The following is a 27296-nucleotide window of genomic DNA, read 5'->3' on the forward strand; positions in this document are numbered from 1 at the left end:
TTACTATTATCTACCCTTTCCAAAACTAAAAAAACGACACGTTTTGACTTTAGATATATTTTAAATTAAATTTTGTAGTTGACAATGTGCATTACCCTAAAGAAGAAGCCAGGACACAAATTACTGTCATGCACATCTATAAGTTCTTCTCTTACCTGCACCTATCACCCGCTCTATGCGGATATTGGAGGCATCAATCTCTTTGGCAAAGTCCCGTACAGCCTGGTTGGGATCCTCGTATGTGTGTGGGTGGATATAGGTTCTGCTCCCCGGCAGCTTCACTAGCAACACAAAAACATGTAGGTTAAATGGAGCATACAGGCTTATATTTTTCCTTACATAGGCAGCAAAACACCCCAACATATGGTAACTTATTACATAAACCTTATTGAACCATGTCTTAAATAAAGACACATGCCCTAGCCATGAGTAAAACCAACATTTTGTATGCCTCTAGCCTTCTTTATTACAAATTTTATGTACATTATTGCTTAATATATATTTATTCAATTTTACATGTCCAGATACAGATTACATGCATGTAAATGAGTACAAATTTTACTCAGGACCATGTTAACAGTAAGGCCTTTATGACAACCTTTTTGTGCTCTAATACTGGGAAGGTTCCAGAAAGTGTGTTTTCTTTACGAGTTGTCTCTTTGGTTACAGAGTTGCAGGTGCCCTTTACAGCTCATTTTATCTAGATGCAGCTGCGCCACATTTTCTGTGAACCATCAAGGAGAACCGGATCACTAATAAAAATGGAAAGGTCCACAATAACAGTCTTGACAGCCATTTCTGAGAGGTCAACATCCTGATTAGACAGGTTCTCTCACTTTTGGCATGTTCTTGCCCTTTTAGAGCAGATTGCTTGATGGCAGACAAACATAAATATAAGCAGCAGAAGCTGGCACTATTCTGACAGCACAGACTAGGCATAAACTGACACTAAAAGCTTGCGTGATATTACTTACGTATACCTGAGAGTGGTTACACACATTTGCAGGCATTAGATGCTAGTTGTACATGCAATACTTCTAAATTGTGTTGTGCCAACTTATATTAACATATATGGAAGAGTTAATGGTATACCAAGGTAAGTATGAAAAAAAGCAAAACAAAATTCTTGAGTAAATCACTTTAATATAGTATTGGAGGAAAATTGGTCATGACAAGACTAGTTAAACGTATCAGTGATACTGTAAAGGTTTAAAATACTACACAAAAAAATCCCCCTTAGCAATGTGGGTTCTAAGTAACATGGATGAGAGAAAAGACAGGTTATACAGGGAACTGAATCCTTTTTCCTTGTACATCACATGAGCCAGAAAGCTTTCCCAGAATCCTCTGCTGTTGCCAAGTGTACAGCTTTTTATCTACACTGGGTGTTTATGCAAGCAATCCAATTGCTCTTATGAAAAGATGAATCTCTCGCACACAGCACTTCACCAATCTTATCTAATCACACACAAGAGTTCCAGTTTTCCAAAAGGTTCAGCAAAAATAACGTTGTCTCTTTTACACCTTCTAGTGTTTTCATCTGTGGAGAATGTGTATATTGCCAGCCATGAAACAAATAAAAGCTATTCGAGATCAAAACTGGTTCTGCCCCTGTGACTCCTAATACGTGACACACGGCAAGGATCTAAGATGGTGCTTGAAGTGTTTCATCTGGTCTAAACAGTTTCCAAAAAGGAGAAAGAGATATGAAGGCCCCTTCTAGCGGAGAGATAAGACTTTCTCTCTCCTCTGACCTCCAGAGGAAGTCAATGCAGAGATAGCAGCCTCGGCTTTTTGTGAAGTTTCAATAAGAAAAAAAAGTCCAAAAACTGTTTCAAAACAAAATATTTCTTGCTTGACTTTATTCTATAGGTATTTTAATTACAAAAAATCCACTGATGAGTGCAAACGACACAGCATTTTTCCAGACATAGTAGTTCATAAATCTATGTATTCATACACCAGTATCTTAAAGGGCGATTCATCCAACATTTGGTATTCCCATGTTGAGTAAGTAAATAGTAAGCTGAATACAATAGTATAGAGAATTTTCTCTGCTGTAGTTAGTATATCTGAACCCTTCCACAAAATGGTAGCAATGTGCCACTCTCTTGCATTACACAGAACCCATGAAGAGTTTAAGTTGTTGGCTGGCTATTGAAGTACGGCAGAACTGGCAGAAATATCACATCACTAATTTCCTTCAGAAACATAAGATGTCAGCCTGAGTTTCAACTTTCAAGCAATTACTTACAAATACTCAAAACTCAGTTGAATTATCAGCTTTTAGGACGAAACATAACTATTGATATTGCACAATTTTGATGCTCTGTACGTTACTTGATGCTGTTGATGTAACAGGAACCTTTCTTTAATTTGAGAATGTCTTTATTTACAACTTCTATATTAATTTACACACTTATTTATTTTATTTTCCTACTATATTTTTAAGTGCTGAATAAGTACCTAGGAGAAACAAAATCAGTTAATTTGTGATGCTTATTTTTGAGTACTTTATTAACATTTTGTTTGGTTTCGGCAGCTAAACATTTGATGTTGTCGTTATCAGAACATTAAAAAGATTACTATGGGACATTAAACCGCAAAGGCAGTTGCACGATTTTCATGTCAAAACATCACAACTGTTCATATGCTCACTTTACTTTGGAAAACTAGTTGAAATCAATAGTTTTCTTTAATAAGAAGTCTTTAGCTCAATGTAGGACCTTATGCTGCCTTCATTTCTCCCCTACCAAGGTTTATACTGTCATCCTTATGTCTATGCTAAGTAAGATTATGTGGCAAACAGCATTAATAAAGTACAGAGTGTTGAAACCTAAAATAACTAATACTAATAATTGTATCATCAGTTTAGAGCCAGAATAATGAAATATTAATTTTTATATAAGGAATGAATTTGCACAATCTTAAACTAGCCTAGTGGTACTTTAGAATGTAAATAGAATGTGCACAAGTAAAAGCCGCTAGAATACCAAATATATGTTAGCAACATTGCCGGATCTGATTTGCTGCCACTGGGCTCATTTCTGCCCAAAAAGCAATTATTGGAATTCATTATCTAAAACACAGCTTCACCCTAAAAATTCACTTTTTTTCTCCTGCCTCTCGACCCCCCCCCCCCCCGCTCCCACAATTATCATCAACCTAAATATTTTTAAGGTTTCTAACTTTTCTATTCACCTAGGTGAGTATGCCATTAGCTGCCCCCTCCCCTGATACCTCCTGGCACATCACAGAGCACAGTTCTAATATTGGGTACATGCGCACTGCTAGATTCTGTGTGCACACATGTGCCAAAGGGATTCAAGTCCTGGCAGAGCCCTGCTGCAGATCTCAGTGTGTCTGTGCCTGCGTGGGAAATACCTGTATAAGACCAGATGTGCCACAGGGTCCTGCTGGGAATGTAAGGCCTGTGCCAAACCCTGTGCCTTCGTGAGAAATACGTGTATAAGAGCAGATGTGCCACAGGATCCTGCTGGGAGTGTAAGGCATGTGCCAAACCCTTCAGCACATCTGGTCCACTGCCAGATTATCAAAGATGGTGGCATTGGAGGGAGACAGGAAGAACATTACAGGGTACTGATAATCCTCTTTAACTATCAAATGTTTAAAGAATCACTTATTTAGTATTAATTCCTTTGTTTGGAACCATGATATATATATATATATATATATATATATATATATATATATGATACGGGTAACAAAAGTATAAGAGAACAGAGGTCTATAATGTCTAAATCTATGTTTATGTGTCTAATGTGTCTCTACTTTTATGTGAATTTGGTAAGTGACATCATAGGTAAGGATATATAGATTTCTGGCCATCCCATTATCTGACAAGAAACATGGCAAGCAAGAATTGCACACACTCAACACAAAAATATTTCAAAAAGAAACTACACCACTCCTGACTCTTTGACCTTGTAGTTTAATGTTATTCACAATTACTGTACAACAACATCAAGGTACGATGGATACAGCGACAATCTCTTTTAAAAGAGCTGGTTTCATAAATGTTTGACTTTTCCATATGGAACATGTGTCATTCAGCAAATAATACATATAGAACTGTACATTCATGTTCCCCTCTGTCTAGGTATACTACACTTTTTTTGCATGACCATGGAAACAACATTACAAAAGTACAAAGTCATAAAAATAACAACAGTTACATTAGGCCCTGTGCAGTTTCAGTCATAAAAACAGAACACACCATGATAAGTTACATTAAGCAATGTGGTAGACGTTCTGTAAGCTATGTATACAAACAATTATTTCATGGAACAAATACATACAGAGTCATGCCTGCTGTAGACAACATTACAGTATCTACAAATCTACATGTTGTATTAAAAAAAGTACAAATTTATACAAGTTTGTTGAACTTTTTCACTAAAGTTCACAGCACCAGCTATATAAATGGTAAAAAAAAAGAAAAATATAGCTACAGAATTTTTAATCTGAATATTCTAAAGCTCACACGAAAAACTGGCAACACCAAACGATGTATTGGTAAGTCCAGAACGAGAAAAGCTTTGCTCTAATCTGTCACGGAACCTAAAAACTCTGCCAGTATGGAAAACCTGTGGTAAAATGAAGAGCATCGGCCAAGTCTTTTTAGTCCTTGAAGGTAATACACATTTGTATTTTGGAAAGTGCCAGCCAGAGGGCCCAGTCATTCTACAGAGACCAAGTGGAGTCATTGAATAGCCAGTTCTTACCTCTTCCATGCTGGAAATGCATCTTATCTTCATCTGGGTCTTGCTTGGCTTTGATATAACCACAGTGCCTGTAAAACATGAATGATTGGTCTAAGCATTTAACTTGATTATGAACTCCAGCTGGAATGAAAAGTGGGGTATGATTTGAAAATGAGAATCTGTAGCAACCGCAAAACATGACCAACTAATGCTTTACTTACAAAAGTTTTTATTTTCCCATCCATTAAGTGCTAAAATATATGTCAACCCTAACAATTTACTTTTTTTTGTTGGGCCTCTCTTGGTCTGTTAAATATACTATTATATACTATTATAGTCTCACTTATACATGCGGCCAAGGGACAGTAAAAATCAGCAGTTGAGTTTGTTTTAGTTCCCCCTTAAACCAACACAGCAGCCAGAGGGAGTCATACAGATGTCACAGCAAAAAGTATACCCCATGCGTGTCTGGTGGCAGTACCATTGCCAAAGGCAACCAATGCAACTGAATATGGCTGTGGCCTCAACCCATCGGGCACAGACTTGTGGAATGGTGGTGCAGGCTTTTCAGGGTTAAAACAGTCACTGTTGAGGGGACATATTGCCTTCCAGCCACCTGTTGACCTCACTCTGCAAAGCTATTTAGAAGGGTGGCAAAGCCTGTCACCTATGTAAATGAGCCCTAAAAGTACTTTGCTACATCAGTTTGATAAGTTCAAAGAAATGATCTTGCCAGAAATGTTGTCAGCTGATGGCTTTCTGAACATTTTGCATGTATTGGATGCTATCAATTACATTGTTCTCAGCCATCTCAGCCAACCCTTTCTATGCTATGAAGAATAGTAGAGGGTGGGGTTTGGTAGTCTTTATGTGTTTCTTTTGTTCTGATAGAGAAGGATGTTGTCATCCTAGAACTGGAAGGGTGTTATTGGCAGAATCACCAGGTGAAATTAAAAGGAAAAAGCCTGAAAAAAAATATTAATAGTACAGTATAATAAGTATAAGTATATAGTATAATAGTATTATATTTTTGTTTTGGGGTTTAAATACATTTTAAGCAATATGGACTAATAGTATGTGCTATATTTAGCAAAGGTTGGAATCGCATATTTTATCATAGGAGCTTTTTTTTTGTTCAGACCAACCCTGCTATTACTTGCAGAGGAAGTATGGCCGCTAGGAAAAAAAAAAGGGTTTGTTCGCCTTTTATGACATTTAAAGAAAAAAAAGCCATATGCATTACAGTTTTGCCTGTACACTGTACACTGAACTGAGTTTTTAAAAATTATCCTTACCTTTTAAGTTATTTCTGCTGTGCACTCCCCTTCTCCATCATGCCATTTTATGTGCAGTCATAGCCCCTCACAAACAAGTACTCAGTAATGACAAATCAGCTTGCCTAACCACGCATGCGGGTCTCTCTGACCTGCAGAGTGCTGAGCTCAGCCAGACTGTGCATGTATGGTTAGGCAATCTGAGTGTTCGTTTGTGAGGAGCTGGGGCAATAAATCCAATGACAGGATTTCATTTTTCAGTTATAAAATATAATGTGTATATGTTGTAAGAGTTATGATTTGGAATACGCACAGGACTCACGCACTGCTCAATACACAACAAGGCTATATTATTTTCAAGTGCTATGATAAAACTGGAGCTTAATTGCAACCAGATTCCTATTTTTTTTTCTAATTAATGTAAAAGCCAGTATCTAATTGGTTGTTAATGGAAGCCATACTCACAATACATTCTGTTAATATCAATACTATAGAGAGGTGTATTTTACTGCCATTCAATCTGTACAAAAAACAAATTAAAACAACTCTAGACATAAAATTCTACATATAAAACCTATAGAAACCTGAAAATCAAAGCCAATATTAAGTCCACTACGTTGCTCTAAACAGTACTAAACAGTAAAAAAAAAAAAATTCTGTTCACACTTAATAACACTTGAGCAGCCATTCCCACATTCTCAACCAGGCTTCCACTAAACCCTACTGTTCCTCCAGATGTTGCTAAAGGTTCCTCCATTTTTCAGTATGAATTTAATATATGCAGGTAATGTGCTTGATTTTTATTTTATATGACATTTTACTATATTTTAAAAGTGCCATTTCTAATACCTGTTCTAATCTTTGTGCCACCTTTCTGTCTGCATCATACAACAGCACTAGAATGTTTGGTTAAAGGAAGGTTAATGCTACATTGCACTAGTCTCCAAACCGTGGCTCATGGGTTAGATGTGGCCTTTTGCTTGCCTTTATCTGGTCCTTGGGGCACTATTCCTCCTACTGACACTAACAATATGGAAAAATTCCTCCAACCATCACCAATGATGGGGCCCTATTTTTTCCACCGACACCAACAACAGGGCTCTATTCCTCCCAATGACACCATAGATAGGGTACTATTTCTCCCACTGACACCAACAAGGGGGCACCATTGCTCCCACTGAAACCAACCACGGGGCACTATTCCTTCCACTGATGTGGCCACCCTGCACATCATACCCTAAAGACTATATACCTAAGACTGTAATCTACAAACTTTGTGCACTTGCGGATTAAAAGACCACCAGCTAAAACCCTTGATCCCATTTGCAATTGCATATGTCTACATATTATTGAGCATTGTCTATTTGTTTCAACACCCCATCGCCATATGCTGCACAAGCACTGGTCTATGTTTTTGTTTTCCACTGATACCAACCATGCAGCACTATTCCTACCACTGACACCAACAACGGGCATTATTCCTTCCATTACCACCAATAATGGCGGACTATTTTTCCCACACCAGTGTCAGGGCTCTATTTCTCCTCTTACTGACCACAGGCACTATGTATTTTTTTACTCTCACTGACCATTAAGCTTGAAACATTGTTTACTCCTACTAATTCAAATACAGGCACAAATCACCAGTTCATGCGCTGATCCAAAATTAATATCATCACGGGTTGATAGTCCTTTAAAAGACAGGGCTTCCAATGTCAGGACATTGCAGCTTACTTAAAACTCCACTGGGTGGTGGATAATACCATTTATTGTAAAGATTAAAGAAGCTCTCCCGAATCTTGCGGAAGTTACCGCTTGCTGTTTGGGGAGAAGGCTGTTGGCGGTATATGGTGGCGATTCGGGAGAGTGTCACCAATGTAATACCATGAAATTTACATGTCTGAAGTTCACTCTCTAAATGTGAGTTTGTATTTATTCAGCTTCTTTTATCTTTGCAATAAACGAAATTATGCTAGGGCGATCGTGCGCTCTCTTTGTTTTTTTTTTTGTTTTGTTTTTTTTAGTCCTACTAAACCCGAGTCATTTTCTACTCACACTGGTCATAGGTTGGACCCTAAAGTCTGAAGGCCTGTAAACCGCCTCTTTGTTTAGAATGTTTGGAGACTCCTGCCCCAGGGTTACTCTGACTATGCTCCCCCTCCACGTGGGATGAATGATATCATGATTTAATGCATGCAACAAGAGAGTGAGTCATTCTGCTCATTGAATCAGGGACACCTTCAAAACACCTCCCTTTGACTTGATAACCTAGCCATACTCAGGGTCTCCAAACATGCAGACAAGGAATTGTGGAAAGACTAAATAGATGCAAAATGTCAGATGTAACACACTACTTATTGATTTATTATTTTTTTATGCAAACCCGACAGTATAAAATATATCAACATGTTCTTGCACAAAAAATGCTGATGTTCACGCAGGAAAACTCAAAATACAAAGATCTATGGTTATAATGATAGTACAGTTAAAACAGCCTAAAGGGGTCTATGATTAAAATCAAGTCAGAATGTGTGAGGAGTCATTTCTAATAAAATTACCTGCAGTTAACATCATGTCATGTTGTGTTGACATCTATATAGCAGGAAGTCATGTCCATTAATGGTCCAAAATGATGAGTTACTCTTGACTGGTGTTTAATAAGCGGAGTCTGAGAATCTCGTCATCAATAACATGTTAATGCGCACAACATATCTACAAACCTTTTGTATACTTCCCAGTTGCTCTATTAAACCCAGTAGAGTGTTAAAACACAGAGTGACTTTAAAGCGTTCAGTATGTGTTCTAATAGAGTGTCCTTACCGTCCCCAGATGCCACTAACTGCTGTGACACAAGAAATAATACATGGCCTACAATTTTACACCGCAAGATCGGATTACTCCTAAATGGATGTTCCATAGCTGATAAGGTGATTGCAATAAAATAAGAAGCCTTTTTTCCCCGTGGGAATAGTGTTAACATGCTAGATTTACACAGTGGTAAATCTTGACTGGGCACCTCGGTGTATTATGTCAATAGCTTCAGAAATCTGCTGTCTCTGCATATTGCTCTGGCTAATTGTTTCTGCAACATACAACCCTTAAGATCACCATTATTTCATGGAACATAATTGTGGAGCATTTGAGCACGTATAAATAATTTATAAAGGCTGTGATATCACTGATCATTATAATATTAAAGCCTTCGAGAGACGACGGACCTCTTATATATATTGCTGTACTGCATTTTTTCAAAAAGTGTTTTTTTTTCTGCTGCCAGGGCATTTTGTTTGCACATCACCCAAAAAGGAGGGGGTATAATGGGAGCCTGAGATATCAGCAGGGAAAGATGGGCACTGCAGAAATAGTGGACACCAAATAGGGTGTAAGATATAAAAATATAATCCATGCTAAGGTCTAGAGAACTCCAGCATGTAGCAAAGCACTATATACTGATAAAAGATATACCAATTACAAAATACAAAATGTGGCTCTATAAAGCAAATGTGTGATAATCCATATATGTGCAACTAAAAATACACACTTAGTACAAAGCAAACAGATAAAAACAGTTTTGTTTTTATTACAAATATACAGTGTGCAGAATACTATGTGCCAAGCAAGTATAAAGTGATATTTTACAAATAAAGAGCAAATGTCAAGTCCATTCAGACCAGATCTCCATGCAGAGATTTTGCAAAGCCGTTCAGATAAAAATCTTGCAATCACTCTCACTTTGGTGCCATTGAAATCCTGCTGACAGGCAGTGTACTACATACTCAGTGCTGTGTAAAGGCTGTACTGTTTAAAATCTCTCCCAGGGTAAGGTACAACTCAAATATCCTCCGACTTCCTCACATCCATAAGGCACAATAGGCTTTAAGTTTTAATGTGAAAAAAACATCTTGGCACTACACATCAGAAGGATCGCTGTTGCATGTAACAATATGAAAAAAGAGGAGCACCCCATAGTGTGAAACCATATATAACGCTTTATTAAATAAAGATATTTTACTCACATGTGTAAATATATCCACAGTGCTGAGATACAATAGAAGTAAGCAATATGCCAAAATCCAAGATGGCCGCTGGCCACTCGCCATGCGTGGTAATGTACATCCTGCTCCCACTAACGTGTTTCGTCATACATGGAGTCATCAGGGGCTCAGAACGCACGTTCAGCACCATGTATATATGAGAAGGTTAAATAGTGGATCAGTTAAGAATTATGCAAATAGATTTCCACGAAGGCAGATTATAATGAAGTGATGTCCCCATAGTGGGGGAAAAAAAAATCAGGTAATGTGCACAAACAACCTCCAAAGCTTTTACCTCTTTTGACCACTAGAAAAACACTTCCTGGTTTATTTCAGGGATTGTGTATGTACATTATCTGCCTTTTTGATTTCCCACCACTGGGGGACATTACTTCATTGTAATCTGCCTTTGTGGAAATCTATTTGCACTAATGTTAACCGATCTGCCCTTCCATCTTTCCCATATATGCAGCATGGCGCCGATTGTGCGTTCTGAGCCCTTGATGACTTTACGTATGACGAAACGCGTTAGAAGGTGCCAGGACATACATCACCATGCATGCACCGGGTGGCGGCCATCTTAAATTCTGGCACATTGCGTACCTCTATTGTATCACAGTGCTGTGGATATATTTACACATATAATTGAGAAATTTGTATTTAATAAAGCTTTTATATACACTCACCAGACACGTTATTGCTAGTACCAGGTCAGACCCCCTTTTCCCTTCAGAATTGCCTTAGTTCTTCAGGGCACAGATTCAACAAGGTGTTGGAAACATTCCTCAGAGATGTTGGTTTATAGTGACATGATAGCATCACGCAGTTGCTGCAGATTTGTCAGCTGCACATCCATTAAGCAAATCTTCTCTTCCACAGGTTCTATTGGATAGTGACTGTGGAGGCCATTGGAGTACAGTGAAGTCATTGTCATGTTCAAGAAACCAGTGGTGAGATGATTTGATCTTTGTAACATGGAGCATTATCCTGCTGGAAGGAGCCATCAGAAGATGGGTACACTGTAGTCATAAAGGGATGGACATGGTCAGTAACAGTACTTAGGTAGGCTGTGGCATTTTAACAATGCTCATTACTAAGGGGCCCAAAGTGTGCCAAGAATACATCCCCCACACCATTACACCACCACCATCAGCCTGAATGGTTGATACAAGGTAGGATGGATCCATGCTTTAATGTTGTGTACGCCAAATTCTGACTTTACCATCTGAATTTCACAGCTGAAATCAAGACCAGGCAACGTTTTTCCAATCTTCTATTGTCCAATTATGATGAACCTGTGAATTGTGAGTTTTATGTTCTTAGCTGACAGGAATGGCATCCGGTGTGGTCTTCTGCTGCTGTAGCCCATCTGCTTCAAGGTTTCATGTGTTGTGTGTTCAGAGATGGTATTCTGCATACCTTGACTGTAGCGAGTGGTTATTTAAGTTACTGTTGCCATTCTATTATCTGGAACCAGTCTGCCCATTCTCTTCTGATATCAACAAGACATTTTCCTCCACACAACTGCCACTTACTGGATATTTTCTCTTTTTCGGACCATTCTCTGTAAATTCTAGAGATGGTTGTGCGTGAAAATCCAAGGAGATCAGTAGTTTTTAAATGACTCAGACCAGCCTGTCTGGCACCAACTACAATGCCACATTCAGTCATTTAAATCCCCTTTCTTCCCCATTCTGATGCTCGGTTTGAACTTCAGCAAGTCATCTTCACCACATCTAGATGCCTAAATGCATTGAGTTGCTGCCATGTGATTTGCTGATTATCATTTTGTGTTACCAAGGAATTTGAACAGGTGTACCTAATAAGGTGACCGGTGTGTGTATAGTTTCACACTGGGGAGTGCTTCCCCTTGTCTTATATTGTTACATGCAACATCGATCCTTCTGATGTGTGGAACGGGGATTTTTTTTCTGCACGTCAAAGCCCATTATCCTCTGTGCCCTATGGATGTGAGGAATATTATCAGAGTATTTTTGAGTTGTGTCTTATCCTGGGAGAGTTTATAAACCCGGACAGCCTTTTATGACCAATCTGAGTTTGAGGGTCATAACTTTCTGGTAAATGTACACAGTGTAGGGTGTACAGCACATTGTCTGTCAGCAGGATTTTAATCACATAAATAAATAAATACATGTGCTAAATGAAGTGTTAAAAAAAAATCCAAAAGTCATACCCCAGCTGCCACTCAAAAAGTGCCTCCCCAAAATTGCACTTGAAATAATCAAGAAAAATGTGAGAGCGGCGCTAATAAAACAAATCAACAAAATGATAATAATTAAAACCCACACTCCCTATGAATTGTAGAACCCTCCTATGTAGGTGCTAGAGAGAGAAAGCATAGTTTTGTATCCTGTCTGCTTACCTGTATCACTGCAGGTAAATCTATATTGTTCTCTGCTTACCAGAGAACAGGATCTGTTAGTGAGGTCTGCTCAATGTGCTCAGGTGTAACTCGTTCTGTCTGCAGAGTGTTTCACACTGGTCCAAAATTGAGACATATTGGACAGTGGGAGGAAACCTGACAAATGAGTGCACAGGTGTTTGATACAGCCTTGGGGATTTGGCAGAGGAAAGTGCCTCATTGCATGCTGGGATATTGTATAAATACCAGGAGCACATGTGCTCTGGGTCTTTTGGCTGGATAGAAGAGTCCTAGAGGGAGGGGGCAGCTGCCTCCTCCTCTGTAGGAGTGCCATGCTGCCATAGGTAGTCAAACTGAGGGCCTAGAGAAAGCTAGAGAGGAACTGAACCCAGAGGTCCTGTGAAGTTGACTGAGAGGGGAGGCACTGCAGGATCTGATTCTATAGTACAGTGAGTACAGATCTGTGTCAAGGGGTCTGACCTGAAGAGGGCCACCCCTGCAGCTAGAAGAGTCAGAGGACGGGTGTCAGTAAAGGGGATGCTATTGAGTGTCCTGAAGAGAATATAGTTCACCAAGTCTATTGCTGGAGAGAAAAGAGCAAGGAGACTTAACCCTTTCCATATATGTGGCAGTATGGATTAAGCAGTGCAGCTGCTTCCACAAGTAACCTTGTGAGGCCAACTGAGAGTTGTCCTTATCCATTGTGAATAGTTACAGTTGGAGTATCCCACTATTCCCTTCTCCCATCCAAGTTCCAAAATAAACACTAAAAACCAATACCCCTGGACTGTTTATTGTGTGATGAGCCATCGGGAGTAAGGAGGGATATGTGAAATGTTCCCTAAGTGATTGTGTGCTGGTAATCAGAGGAGGCCCAACAAGTCATCATACAGCAAGCCTTACGGGGACAGTGCTACAGAAGTATTCCAAATACAGTGCAACATTATACTCCCACAAGTGTAAGTACTATATGTGTACAATTAGTCCATGTATTGACAATCTATGTGCTCCCAAAATTCCACACCATTGCTGTTTTGCAATCTTATTCCAAGTAATGTGCCCTCCACCAGTGATCCTCAAAATAAGTGCCCATGCACCAGAAGCCCAGCGTCCTTTTTTAGATATTAAAGGTCAATGAGCACTTTATGCCACTGTAACTCCTTCCACTATTGTGGGGATACAACTCCTCTCCTCCACATAAAATGGAAGCATAAAACAACCAAGAGAGAGGATTCCTATACCAGGTCACTTCACTTCTCATCCAGCCAATGTAGGTATGCATGGGCTATACCTGGCTGATTCCTATGGCTATCTGTTCCGGTAACGTAGCCTACCAAAGTGCCCTCTTGAGTATAAAGACTGTGTTAAAGTACCACCAGCTTTGTTAAGAGCTGTTACACCCAGGTTGCCTCTAATATTGAGGCTTCAATGCCATAGTATTTGGAACTGTAAGTGAGCTCCTTGCTGCTGTCTTCCACGTGTGAATTGTTAATTCTGCTTTACCAAATAATAATGATGTCACCTTCCTTGGACTCTGTGTACCTTTACCCCATCTTGGGTACAATTCAACTGGCACCGCCTACACACTGACATGACCATACATAACCAATATAAAAATGTGCTGGTTAAAGCTACCGAAAAAAATCCAGCTATTATTTTTCTATTGTAGAAGATACAGTTTAAGCACAGATCTGAATGGGACATGGAGACATTTATCTCCAGTTTTGTTTACTCAAACCTATTGTGCCTATGGAATGACCCCATATCCTAAAAGACAGCTTTCTGCTCCCTGTCTTCCTATAATCCAGCCCCACTGTGCCTGTTTGTGCTCCTATAAGTCGGTTGCACAATTTATGAGGCTTGAATAAGTTTAATGTAGGTTTCTGATTGGTAATAGCTGCAGGATTATGCAGTGACCCATTACTTTGGACAACAAATCCTCATTATTCATGTTTACAGATATGTCACGGTAATTGCTCTGAACTGATTCTCTTACATCGTTTCATCATATTATTAAGCACAATAACAGGATTAAGAATCTAGAGACAAAGTCGTGTGCCGTGTAGCTGAACTGCTCATAAAATATGTAAAGTAAGAGACTGAAATGCAGCACAACATGGATTTTGTTTTCCTAGAAATATAATGTAAAGTCACATTTCAAAACATCACTAAATAATTCAACATATTGTGCACTGAGATATTTTTTTCATTAAACCTCCACATTTAGTTACTTCACATAATTGTAGGATGAGTTCATAAATAAAGTAGTGCATGAATTACAACAAAAAAAAAAAACATTTTTGTAATAGCAGTGAGGTGATTATATATATAGGAGCCAATAGCAAATTCCTTACCGGGCCCCTTGGCTCTCCAAAATTAAAGGAGAAGTATAGTCAAAGCTTTTTTTGGCTCTACTTTTCCTATGGATCACAGGAGTACAGTTCGTTCTGCACCCATTTTCAGCCAACAGTGGGCTAAACACTACAAAGTCAGTTCAGGCTCTGAAAAAGATCCTGGGATCCATCTACATGTCTGGACCAGCAGCTGGCTCAGCCTCTCAGAGACTTACTGAGAGCTTGAGCCAGCCGCTCCCACCCACTCCAGTGAGAGCGGGGGGAGCGTTGGGAGCAGTCGTGGGGGGGGGGGGAGGTAGAGCAAAGAGCCAAAGCCTGACCGATGCTGCATCCACCTAGGTAAGTATCATTTTTTTTCCACAAATCCCATACTTCTCTATCGATCAGATTTTTCATATCTAGCCTATGTTATGGAAAAGGAATATACTTAGTAGCCTTTATGGAGTGGCTGGGGTCGTGCTTCTTGTAACGCTGTCAATAAGCAGTGCAGGATGAATCCCTAAACATCTCCACTCCTGTAACATGGTAGGACTTTCCTGTGTTGGGGAACACTCTCTAGTAAAAATCATAACCACCCATTTGTGATCAAGTAAATTTGCAGTTGTTTACACTGAAATCTGAAGTAAAAGGCAATGTATAGACTTTTTGGAGAGAAAAACATAGGAAACATTTACCCACAGAACTTTATGGGGTGGTGCCCTCGAGTGGATTAAAGTAGGATCACTATAGTTGATACCCTGTAATGGATTAGAGAAGGGTCACTTCAACAGCACCCCTATAGTTTTGTATATGCCTTTACACACACACACACACACACACACACACACACACACACACACACACACACACCTTGTCTTATACGCCAGAAAATACAGTATATATATATATATATATATATATATATACACACATACACACACACACACACTGTTTATCATAAGGAACAAACAGGTTCCAGAGTCTAGCGGCTCAACTGTTCAATAGTAATAATGGACAAACCCACGGGGTTTCTTAGATGTGGTGCTCTTCTGGCAACATCGGTGCTCTCTTCCTGCAGGGGTCTATTACAGGGTTGCACTGCTCACAGTGACACTCATCTGACCATCTCTGCTGGAGACAAGCAATAGATGATTGCAATCACAAGTGTGCCAACCCCTTGCTGCTTCACTGCCCAGAAGAAGAATAACAGAGGGACTGAGGATCTTTGTAAAGCATGTATATATACACCTCCAGCTCAAGGCTGAACTATAATGATGTTACAATGTTATTCTTTAATGTGCCCGTTCTTTATTGCTTTTTTTAAGTATGTCCCTCTGGTGCCAGAATGTACCAACACCCATGGTGTATTTCTCCCTCTACATTGTGAAGCAGGGGTGTCTCACCAGAGATGTGCTGGAGAGCGTCAAACTTGGAACTGGCCTATCAATAGTAGAGAAGCGTGTGCACAATGGAAACTTTACCAGATGACATAATAGGAGGTAAGCTATAAAGTTAGTGCATCAAGAATGGATCAACAAATTGAGAAACATGGAGCAGTGCTCTTGGGAAACGTTTACAGGTACAATAGGACCTCCCATTGTTTTTTTTTTGTTTTGTTTTTTAGAAGTGATTGATACTAACTAGGCATCTGCCATGCAGTAGCTGCCCACCTGTAGGGTAATGGAAGGAAGCTATTTACCATCTGGGACCTCCACTGTGGTGGAGGAAGGAGATGCTCTTTAGAAACCTATTGCATTACATTGCATTAAGGTTTAGAGCTCAAGGTCACTTAAACTATCAAATGGAAGGGTGGCCACTGTCACACCCATAGGAAACATTTACCCACAGAACTTTATGGGGTGGTGCCCTCGAGTGGATTAAAGTAGGATCACTATAGTTGATACCCTGTAATGGATTAGAGAAGGGTCACTTCAACAGCACCCCTATAGTTTTGTATATGCCTTTACATGCACATGAATTTTATTGGCATCCCAGTCTTAGTCCGTAGGGTTCAATATTGAGTTGGCCACCCTTTGCAGCTTTAACAGCTTCCACTCTTCTGGAAAGGCTGTCCAGAAGGTTTGGGAGTGAGAGTGTATCTATAGGAATGTTTGACCATTCTTCTAGAAGCACATTTATGAGGTCAGACACTGATGTTGGATGAGAAGGCCTTGCTTGCAGTCTCCGCTCTAATTCATCCTAAAGGTGTTCTATCAGGCTTAGGTCAGGACTTTGTGCAGGCCAGTCAAGTTCCTCCACCCCAATCTCTCTTACCCATGTCTATATAGACAAGCTAGGGAAGTATACAGACCGGCTAGGGCAGTATATGGACAGGTTAGGCAGTATATGGATAGGCTAGGGCAGTATACAAACAGGCTAGGGAAGTTTACAGGCAGGCTAGGGCAGTATACAGATAAGCTAGGGCAGTATGCAGACAGGCTAGGGAAGTATACGGACATGTTAGGGTAGTATACAGACAGGCTAGGGCAGTATACAGACAGGCACATTACAGGCAGGCTAGGGCAGTATATGGATAGGCTAGGGCACTATACTGGCAGGCTAGGGCAGTATACAGACAGGTAGGAATCTGCAACAACCTTTAAAGTAAAAATTCCTGCAATGTGTATGGGCCACCCAGAGGAGATTGTTTTTTTCTCAACAAAAAATTGAGTTATTCTTTAACCACTTTAAGACCGGAAGATTTGACCCCCTTCCTGACCAGGCCCTATTTTGCGATTCGGCACTGCGTTATTTTAACGGACAATTGCGCGGTCGTGCAACACTGTACCTAAATAAAATTGACGTCCTTTTTTCCCACAAATAGAGCTTTCTTTTGGTGGTATTTGATCACCTGTGTGATTTTGAATTTTTGCGCTATAAACAAAAAAAAGCGACAATTTTGAAAATAAAAACCAATATTTTTCACATTCTGCTATATAACAGACCCAAAAAAAAAATTTAAAAATCACAATTTTTTTTAACATTTTAGGCTAATTTGTTTTCTGCTACATATTTTTGGTAAAAAAAATCGCAGTAAGCATATTTTGATTGGTTTGCACAAAAATTATTGCGTTTACTAACTACGGGAAAGATTTATGTCATTTTTATTTTATTTTTTTTACTAGTAATGGCGGCGATCTGTGATTTTTTGCGGGACTGCGACATTGCAGCAGACAGTTCGGACCCCTAACTGACATTTTTTACACTTTTGGGGGGACCAGTGACATTACTACAGTAATCATTGCTAAAGATAGGCACTGTTACTGTAATAATGACACTGGCAGGGAAGGGGTTAACCCTATGGGTGATCAAAGGGTTAAATGTATGCCTCATGCTTACTGACGTGTGTGGGGGGAGGGGGTTCTGTGACACAGACAGAGATCGCAGGTTCAGCTTTGCTGAATCCTGTGATCTCTCCTTGTCTGTCACTGAGAAGATCCGCCTGCTTTGTTTACATAAGAAGGCAGGTCTTCTCACACTTTCCCCGAGGATCAGGGAAGAGAGGCGGTGATCGCCACCTCTCCTCCTCTGGCCCGACTCCCGCTGTGTCTAAACACAGTGGGAGTGTGCCGCCGAGACCACTAGGAGTCCTGCAACGTAGGTCTACGTCGCTGGTCTCAGGGGAGCCGCACTGCCACAGTAGGATTACTGTCGGCAGTCGGCAAGTGGTTAAGCATGAGACCTTTTTAATGTTTTTGCAAGCTGGTAAAAGAGAATGCTGTCCAATGCAGTTGTCCCTGCCCAACATGTTTTCTCTGACTATAAACTAAAAATTGCTATGCTTTTCTATCAGTCTACTTTGCTCGTTTATCTTGTCAAGCTTAAGCTTTTTCCATTTTACAATGGTCTTACCATTGCTATTCTTCTTGACTCTCCTTTCACCACATATTTAATTTTGTATCTTTTTTTATTTTTATTTTTTTTATATCTTAGCATGCTCCTCAGTAGTATATAAGTACAAAACAAATAGAAAGCCGCATCACTAATCCGCATTCATTATTTTGCAAGCATATGTGACACTAGTGCCTTTGTGAGCCAGTCTACGATAATAGCTTTGCCTAGCACCATAAATTCCATGTGAAAACAGTCACCCTCTCTAACATTCCAATCAATGAAGAGGAAGCTGTAGCGTGGTGGAGGTGTGAAGGATGCCAGCTGAGGCAGCTATATTAGCATACACATCATCATATCTGCATGTTAAAGTGTGTCTGCAGTCACAGCAGGACAGCTCAGAGGTGTTAATCAGTTTTCAACGCCTGTTAATGAGACTCATCTCTAGTGGGGAATTGATTTTCCTGTGCTCACTTGTTCTGCTAAGACAGATCCTCTCATGTTAAACAAGGCCAGTTATTAAACAGAAGTCATTTACTAAAAAAACGCTACCTGTGGAACTTTGGGTCGGTGCTTATACTATGTCAACCTATATTTTCAGAGGTAATATCATTAGGTATAATATTAGGATTACCTTGGAATATATGGGCATTTACATTTGGATGAGCAGTGAAATATCTTCAACATTACAGAACAAGTCTATTTTAATGAGCTCAACTTCTTCAAGGTCATTTTAATAAAACTTTAAAGTGGATTTTCACCCCTAAAAGAAAGTTTTCAATTTCTTGCCTTCATCCCCCTTCTGCTTCAACTTTTCGCCACTTGTTGAGTTTTTTGGGGAGCATGTACCCGGTTTTGACAGGTACCTTCTCCCAGGCCCACTCGCACTCGGATCTCCAAGGCAATCCAAGCAAATGTTGGGCCCCACTGCTCTCTGCTCGCAGCCTCTTGGGACAGGACCCAGGTCCCAGGAGGCAGTGTGGCCATTCACAGGGCGCAGTGCGGCTGCCTATGATGAAGCCGCAAGGAGTCACAGCCAGTCTTTCCACAGTTAGCATGCTGTGCAGGGGACCCAAGGACTGATGAGGAACTGGCCCAGGTGAGGACAGTGCTGGATCCCTTGACATGTAAGTGTCCATTAAAAGTCAGCATCTATAGTATATAATAATACTATATTTTGGAGGGGGGGGAGAGGACTGGAGAACCTCTTTAATTCTCTTCCTAAAACAATAGCCTGCTACAGTTAGGTCCATAAATATTGGGACATCGACACAATTCTAATCTTTTTGGCTCTATACACCACCACAATGGATTTGAAATGAAACAAACAAGATGTGCTTTAACTGCAGACGTTCAGATTTAATTTGAGGGTATTTACATCCAAATCAGGTGAACAGTGTAGGAATTACAACAGTTTGTATATGTGCCTCCCACTTTTTAAGGGACCAAAAGTAATGGGACAGATTAACAATCATAAATCAAACTTTCACTTTTTAATACTTGGTTGCAAATCTTTTGCAGTCAATTACAGCCTGAAGTCTGGAACGTATAGACATCACCAGATGCTGGGTTTCTCTGGTGATGCTCTGCCAGACCTCTACTGCAACTGTCTTCAGTTCCTGCTTGTTCTTGGGGCATTTTCCCTTCAGTTTTGTCTTCAGCAAGTGAAATGCATGCTCAATCGGATTCAGGTCAGGTGATTGACTTGGCCATTGCATAACATTCCACTTCTTTCCCTTAAAAAAACTCTTTGTTTGCTTTTGCAGTATGCTTCGGGTCATTGTCCATCTGCACTGTGAAGCGCTGTCCAATGGGTTCTAAAGCATTTGGCTGAATATGAGCAGATAATATTGCCCGAAACACTTCAGAATTCATCCTTCTGCTTTGGTCAGCAGTCACATCATCAATAAATACAAGAGAACCAATTCCATTGACAGCCATACATGCCCACGCCATGACACTACCACCACCATGCTTCACTGATGAGGTGGTATGCTTTGGATCATGAGTTCCTTTCCTTCTACATACTCTTCCCATCACTCTGGTACAAGTTGATCTTAGTCTCATCTGTCCATAGGATGTTGTTCCAGAACTGTGAAGGCTTTTTAGATGTTGTTTGGCAAATTCTAATCTGGCCTTCCTGTTTTTGAGGCTCACCAATGGTTTACATCTTGTGGTGAACCCTCTGTATTCACTCTGGTGAAGTCTTCTCTTGATTGTTGACTTTGACACACATACACCTACCTCCTGGAGAGTGTTCTTGATCTGGCAAACTGTTGTGAAGGGTGTTTTCTTCACCAGGGAAAGAATTCTTCTGTCATCCACCACAGTTGTTTTCCATGGTCTTCTGGATCTTTTGGTGTTGCTGAGCTCAGTGGTGCGTTCTTTCTTTTTAAGGATGTTCCAAACAGTTGATCTGGCCACACCTAATGTTTTTTGCTATCTGTCTGATGGGTTTGTTTTGTTTTTGGCTTGCTTCACTGATAGTGACAGCTCTTTGGATCTCATATTGAGAGTTGACAACAACAGATTCCAAATGCAAATGGCACACTTGAAATTAACTCTGGACCTTGTATCCGCTCCTTGTAAATGGGATAAGGAGGGAATAACACACAACTGGCCATGGAACAGCTCAGCAGCTAATTGTTCCATTACTTTTGGTCCCTTAAAAAGTGGGAGGCACTTATACAAACTGTTGTAATTCCTACACCTTTCACCTGATTTGGATGTAAATAACCTCAATCTAAAGCTGAAAGTCTGCAGTTAAAGCACATCTTGTTTGTTTCATTTCAAATCCATTGTGGTGGTGTATAGAGCCAAAAAGATTAGAATTGTGTCAATGTCCCAATATTCATGGACCTGACTGTATATTAGATATGGTATTAATTAAGGTAGTGTAGCAAGTGATGTATGCAGACAGCCTGACAATTACGATGTATTAAGATGTATGTATAATCAAAACCTTTTTCTCATCTTGGATATAGTAGGGAAGGATCAGAGATGCTGTCATGGTTTTTTTTGCCATCAGTGTCTTTATGGATACATCCTATCAATAGGTCCTGTTGCCCATTGCCACTGAGACAGAAAGTAATAGGAAATCCAACAATTGAGTTGTGACTAAAACAAGATGAGATTGCAGACATTTTCAAATGTGTCCTATTTCATTGACAACTGTCTAAGAGGGGCGTTACCTTCAATTTATAGAGATTTTCTGTCACATTCTGTTGTGTGTCTGGGCAGGATGTTAAGGAAACCTTCCTCAACTGGACACGTATAGCAACAATTTAACAGCAACCTCCAGCTTCTGAGGAGTGTGCCCAATAGCAAGATACCTTTACCTGGTTGCCCCCCTACCCCAGGAGTCCATTTTCAACTTCAACCAGTACTTAGAACTCTCATGAAATGGTCATATTTGAACCCCCCAAAAGGCATAGACTAGTTTTGAACTCTTTTGAATGCGACACTGCAATCAAAAAAATAAATCCACCTTAACTCCACCAAAGACTAAAAAAGTTGAAGCTGTACATACTGTACATTTTAAGACTATAATACTAGTTAAAATGCCACTTTCCGCATGAAGTATCACATATTGCAGGCCACAAATCCCATAATGCATTGGTTCAGTAATGTTTAGTTATTCCTTTATTCATTGACAGGCAGAAAAGTCAGAAACAAAAGCAAAATACAATTTGCGAAAAAGGCTTCCATAGGTAAATGTCTGCAGGCTACATAAATGTTTGGCAGGCCCTAGCACCTGGTGAAATACTTTTTTGTGTCCTCAGTTACTCAGTTATCCTGGAGCACTCCATGTTCACTGAGCACATACAACCATAGCATAAGGCCAACTCCAGTCAAACCTTTTTTTAAAGTTTTGGATGCTCTTGGGAAGAGTAACTTGTTGCTTGCTGTAAACCCAGAGGGCAGATTTCACCTCACTTCAGTGACAGTAGGACCAGAAGTGAGCGGAGGGTCAGTTGTCACTGGACAAACGTCGCCACTAGAGAGATTTCCTACAACATTAAAGACCAAAATAGAGGCTTAATTTGAATGAAAGTCAGTTCACTCAAACATCGAAATACAGATATAGTTTATTAGTTGTATCTGTAAGGTAATCCATGTATTTTGAAAGGACTAAAATGCCCCCTTCATCATGGCTTGTGAATGTTGGATACAAAGAGAAGTAAACAGCCTCAGATGATACACAGAGATTAAACAAATCTACCTACATACGTTTTATTTGTATATCTGCTGTCTTCAGCTTTCTATAGGCTTTAGAAAGTGAACATTGTGTTAGAATTTTTTCTTCCTGTTCCAACACTGGGTGTGGAGTCTTGGCATACATTGTGTGACAGCTGATTGGAGGAAAGGCACACAACCCCCTCCACATAGGCAGAGTAAGGAAGAAACATGCAGAGCTGTGAATAAACCAGCTCTCTGCTAATCTTTATGCACCCACCCGACAAAAATTTCCAACTGCTTTTATCTCCTGTGTCGGAGAACTTGTCAGAAGTTATCATACTGATAACAGAGAAACGGAGCAGCAGAAAGACACAGGACTTAATGCTTTGGAGAGAAATAAGTAAACACTGCAGATGTAGAAAGGAGGGGTTTGGGTTTCTGGAGAACTGGGCCGACTTTTCAGTCGGTTACCAGCTCTTTAGAAGGGACGGACTGCACCTAAATGGGGAGGGTGCAGCCTTATTGGGAGAAAAGATAGCTGAAAACTTAGAGGGGCTTTTAAACTAGGTGATGGGGGGGGGGGGGAGGGTCCAGATGTAGAGCTAGCCAGCTGGGAACAAGGTTTAACAGGCAATATTGGGGGCATTAGTGGTAGGGTGACCAGAGATCCAAAAACCTAGGTAGGTAAGTTGACAAATCCAAAATGCAGCCTCATATTATCTAACAAGGGTATAGTATGTGACCGGACAAAATTACGAGGTTTGTATGCCAATGCTAGAAGTCTGGCTAACAAGATGGGAGAACTGGAGCTGCTAATGTATGAAGAGAATTTAGATTTTGTGGGAATTTCAGAAACTTGGTTTGACAGCTCCCCTGATTGGCTGGCAACCATTCAGGGGTATTCCCTTTATCGCAGAGATAGGGAGGATAAAAAAGGTGGAGGGGTATGCCTGTATATTAAGAATGATGTGCAAGTGAATATGAGGAAGGATATCACTAATGGAGATAAGGAGGAGGTGGAATCCCCATGTGTAGAACTTCAAAGAAAACATACTAAGGGTAAAGCAATATTGGGTGTATTCTATAGGCCCCCCAACTGGAGGGAGGAGGGGGACGCGGACCTCCTATCGCAGCTTGAAATGGCAGCAAGGATGGAAAATATGATTATAATGGGGGATCTTAATTATCTAGATATAGACTGGGCAGAAGGAACTGCACATTCGTCTAAGGCTCTTAATTTTCTAAATGTTTTTCAGGACAACTTTGTGGGTCAGATGGTGAACGCACCAACAAGAAACAATGCGTTACTAGACCTATTAATTACAAATAACATAGACCTGATTGCGAATGTAGAAAAAAGGGGCAACGTAGGAAACAGTGACCATAGGTCAATTAGTTTCAGTATAAATCACAGAAATGGGAAACATAAGGGTAAATACACAGACACTGAACTTAAAAGGAGTCAATATCCCTAAACTGCCCTTTATGCTAGACGATATTAAATGGGATTGAATCCTGGAAACAAAGAACACTGGAGAAAAATGGGAGTGCTTTAAGAACATGGTTAATAAAGGTATTGGCCAGTGCATTCAGACAGAAAATAAGTTTAAAAGAGCTAAAATAAACCCTGGGTGGCTAAACTCCAATGTAAAAATGCATATAAAAACAAAAGAAAAGTCCTTAAAGAAATACAAAGCAGAGGGGTCATTAGTAGCATTTCAGCAGTACAAATAATGCAATAAGAAATGTAAGAGCGCAATCAAGGCGGCTAAGATAGAACACGAAAGGCACATAGCAGAAGAGAGTAAGAAAAACCCCAAGAAATTCTTTAAGTATATAAATAGTAAGAATGTGAGGCCAGAACATATTGGCCCCATAAAGGATGATGAAGGGAATCTGTCTAAAAAGGACAGAGAGAAGGCGAAGGTTGCAAATAAATTCTTCTCTTCAGTCTTCACAAAATAATTGGGGGGATACAGTAACCTAGACTGTAATGTTAAAGTTAATAACACATCACAGGAAGCACCCTCATGGTTAACAGAAGACAGACTCAGAACTAGACTCGAAAAACTCCAGATGAAAGCCAGACCATTTTTCCTAATTTTTAAGGACAGTCTACTGACGGGAATGGTACCAGCCGTTTGGAGAACAGCCAACGTGGCATCAATATTTAAAAAAGGGCCGAGATTTATTCCTGGGAGCTAAAGGCCAGTTAGCCTAACATCAATAGTCTGCAAGCTATTGGAGGGGATGATAAGGGACTATATACAAGATTTTAGTGATAAAAACGGTATCATTAGTAGTAATCAGCATGGATTCATGAAGAATCATTCTTGCTAGACCAATCTATTAACTTTCTATGAAGAAAGGAAGTCTATGGATAAAGGAAGTCCTGTGGATGTGGTGTATCTGGACTTTGCAAAGGCATTTGATATAGTTCCCCACAAACGTTTACTGTACAAACTAAGGTACGTAGGTATGGACCATAGGGTGAGTACCAGGATTGAAAACTGGCTTCAGGGGCGAGTTCAGAGGGTGGTGTGCTAGAACTGGAGAGAGTTCAGAGAAGGGCAACAAAGATAATTAGGGGAACAGAGGACATCAGCTATGAGGAAAGACTACAAGCATTGAACTTATTCTCTCTGGAGAGGAGTTGCTCGAGAGGGGATATGATATCAATGTACAACTACAGTACTGGCGACCCTAGCATAGGGAACACACTTTTCAGCGAAAGGGAATTTAAAGAGACACGTGGCATTTACACACATTCACTAAAATTAGAAGAGAAGCAGTTTAACCTTAAACTGCGTAAAGGGTTCTTTACTGTCAGAGTGGTAAGGATGTGGAATTCTCTTCCACAAGCAGTGATATCAGCAGGGAGCATCGATAGTTTCAAAAAACAAATAGATGGGCACCTTAATGAACATTACATACAGGGGTATACAATGTACTGTTAACTGCAAACACACACACACCCATCATAGGTTTAACTGGATGGACAGGTGTCTTTTTTCAACCTCACTAACTATGTAACTATGTACAGATATACAGTATGTGCCCAGGTTAAATTTCATGAATGGGGGTTTTCATCCACTTTAAAGCCTGAAGCCTGCTCCAGTGTTGGTTTAGCAGGCTGCTGATGGAGGTTTTATCCCTTTCCTACTCTGTCCAAAAATAAATAAAAAAATGGTTGGAGGTATGTATGTGCCACTGATGCTGATGGCACACAGATAGATGTATGATATACACAAACTTGTGAGAACCCAATCTGTATAAAGGGTTACCAAACCTAAGCATTCCACAACATGGGCTTCAGTTCAGTATCAAAGTCTAAATAACCATTATTGACCATCTTTGTTTTTTTTAGGCAAAATGGCAGTAAACATTTAAAGTGGACCTTTACTCAAAAATGTAAGATTTGCTTTATTTATTTTTTATTTATTTATTATAGGACAACTCTAGAAATGTTAATTGAGCTTAACCAGCTCCCTGAAAAACATTTTGTCTGCAATTCCTCCAGAAAAGTAGCCACTTTCTCCTGTGCATGCCACCTCTTTGCTGTACATATGCAGTTTGAGATTTAAGGCACTGCTGCTTCTGAATGCTAATCTAAGGAAATTTTAAATTAGATTTGGTGATGTCACTATTGTGCTGCCCACTTTTTTCCTTGCTAAAGGCAGAAGGACACAAAGCTTTGCCTCTACCAAGATAGCATAGCATCCTCCACATAAAGTACAGTACAGAAGGGCATTGTAATTCAGTAATGGGGTAATGATCAGCTACAGGAAGACTACAGTCAATAGAGGAGACTGGGGCCTCTTTTGGGCAAAGCTTCCAGAGTTCACCTTCTCTTTAAGTTGAGCAGTTATCCATTATAATAATACAGCTGATACAGGCAGGTATTTACGGTAGGTAATCAGGTGTGCTCACTTGCTGGAAGAGAAGCCCCCAAGAGTACTTGAAATAAAGTTCTCTTGAGGAAGGTGTGGGGACCCATATGTTCCTGGTTGTCTTAAAGAGACTTGGTGTATTGGTAACATCATAATAGAGCCCCCACAGACTGCACAGAGCCCTCAAAGGATTTTAAAGACAAGTTGTAGCATGCCATATTTTCTGTGAATGTAAAATACTCCATGGAAATATTAGAAAATATAAAAGAGCTTCACTGTGCATTAAATCGCCTAAAGTCATATCACATACAGCAATGAGGCAGAGCAATGTAACACTGTAAAATCTATTACTAATTATACATACATACTGAATAAAAGCTAAATTGTCAAGTCATAAATCAAACACATTGTTGATATATAATGCCAGTTGAACGTTTTGCCCATCATTCTCCTTTATGAAGTGATATGACCAGAGCTATTGTTCTAAAATGAGTCAAAGTGAGGTATGCTGGCACATATATTTCTATGAAATGAAGAGTATGTTTTTAGGAGCATTTTCTGCATTTGCCTAAAGGCTGCTAGCATCTAGTTTATCAAGCTTATTTGGTACAGCAAAGTGCAAAGTGCTACAACCAGCAAACTGAATTT

General features: G+C 39.9%; 1 protein-coding gene across 1 annotated transcript in view; it reads right to left on the minus strand.

Moving 5' to 3' along the window:
• Nucleotides 1–27296, minus strand: part of LOC309549320 (ephrin type-A receptor 3-like) — a 308452-nt gene that overhangs the window by 79908 nt on the left and 201248 nt on the right. Inside the window, exons 10-11 of the mRNA XM_082249514.1 lie at nucleotides 4746–4813; nucleotides 156–281 (exon numbers count right to left, since the gene is read on the minus strand). Of these exons, the coding sequence (XP_082105640.1) occupies nucleotides 156–281; nucleotides 4746–4813 (194 nt within the window). The remainder of the gene's footprint in view (nucleotides 1–155; nucleotides 282–4745; nucleotides 4814–27296) is intronic.

Source organism: Pelophylax lessonae, assembly GCF_965119305.1.
Source record: "Pelophylax lessonae genome assembly, chromosome: 3".
Classification (NCBI taxonomy): Eukaryota; Metazoa; Chordata; class Amphibia; order Anura; family Ranidae; genus Pelophylax; species Pelophylax lessonae.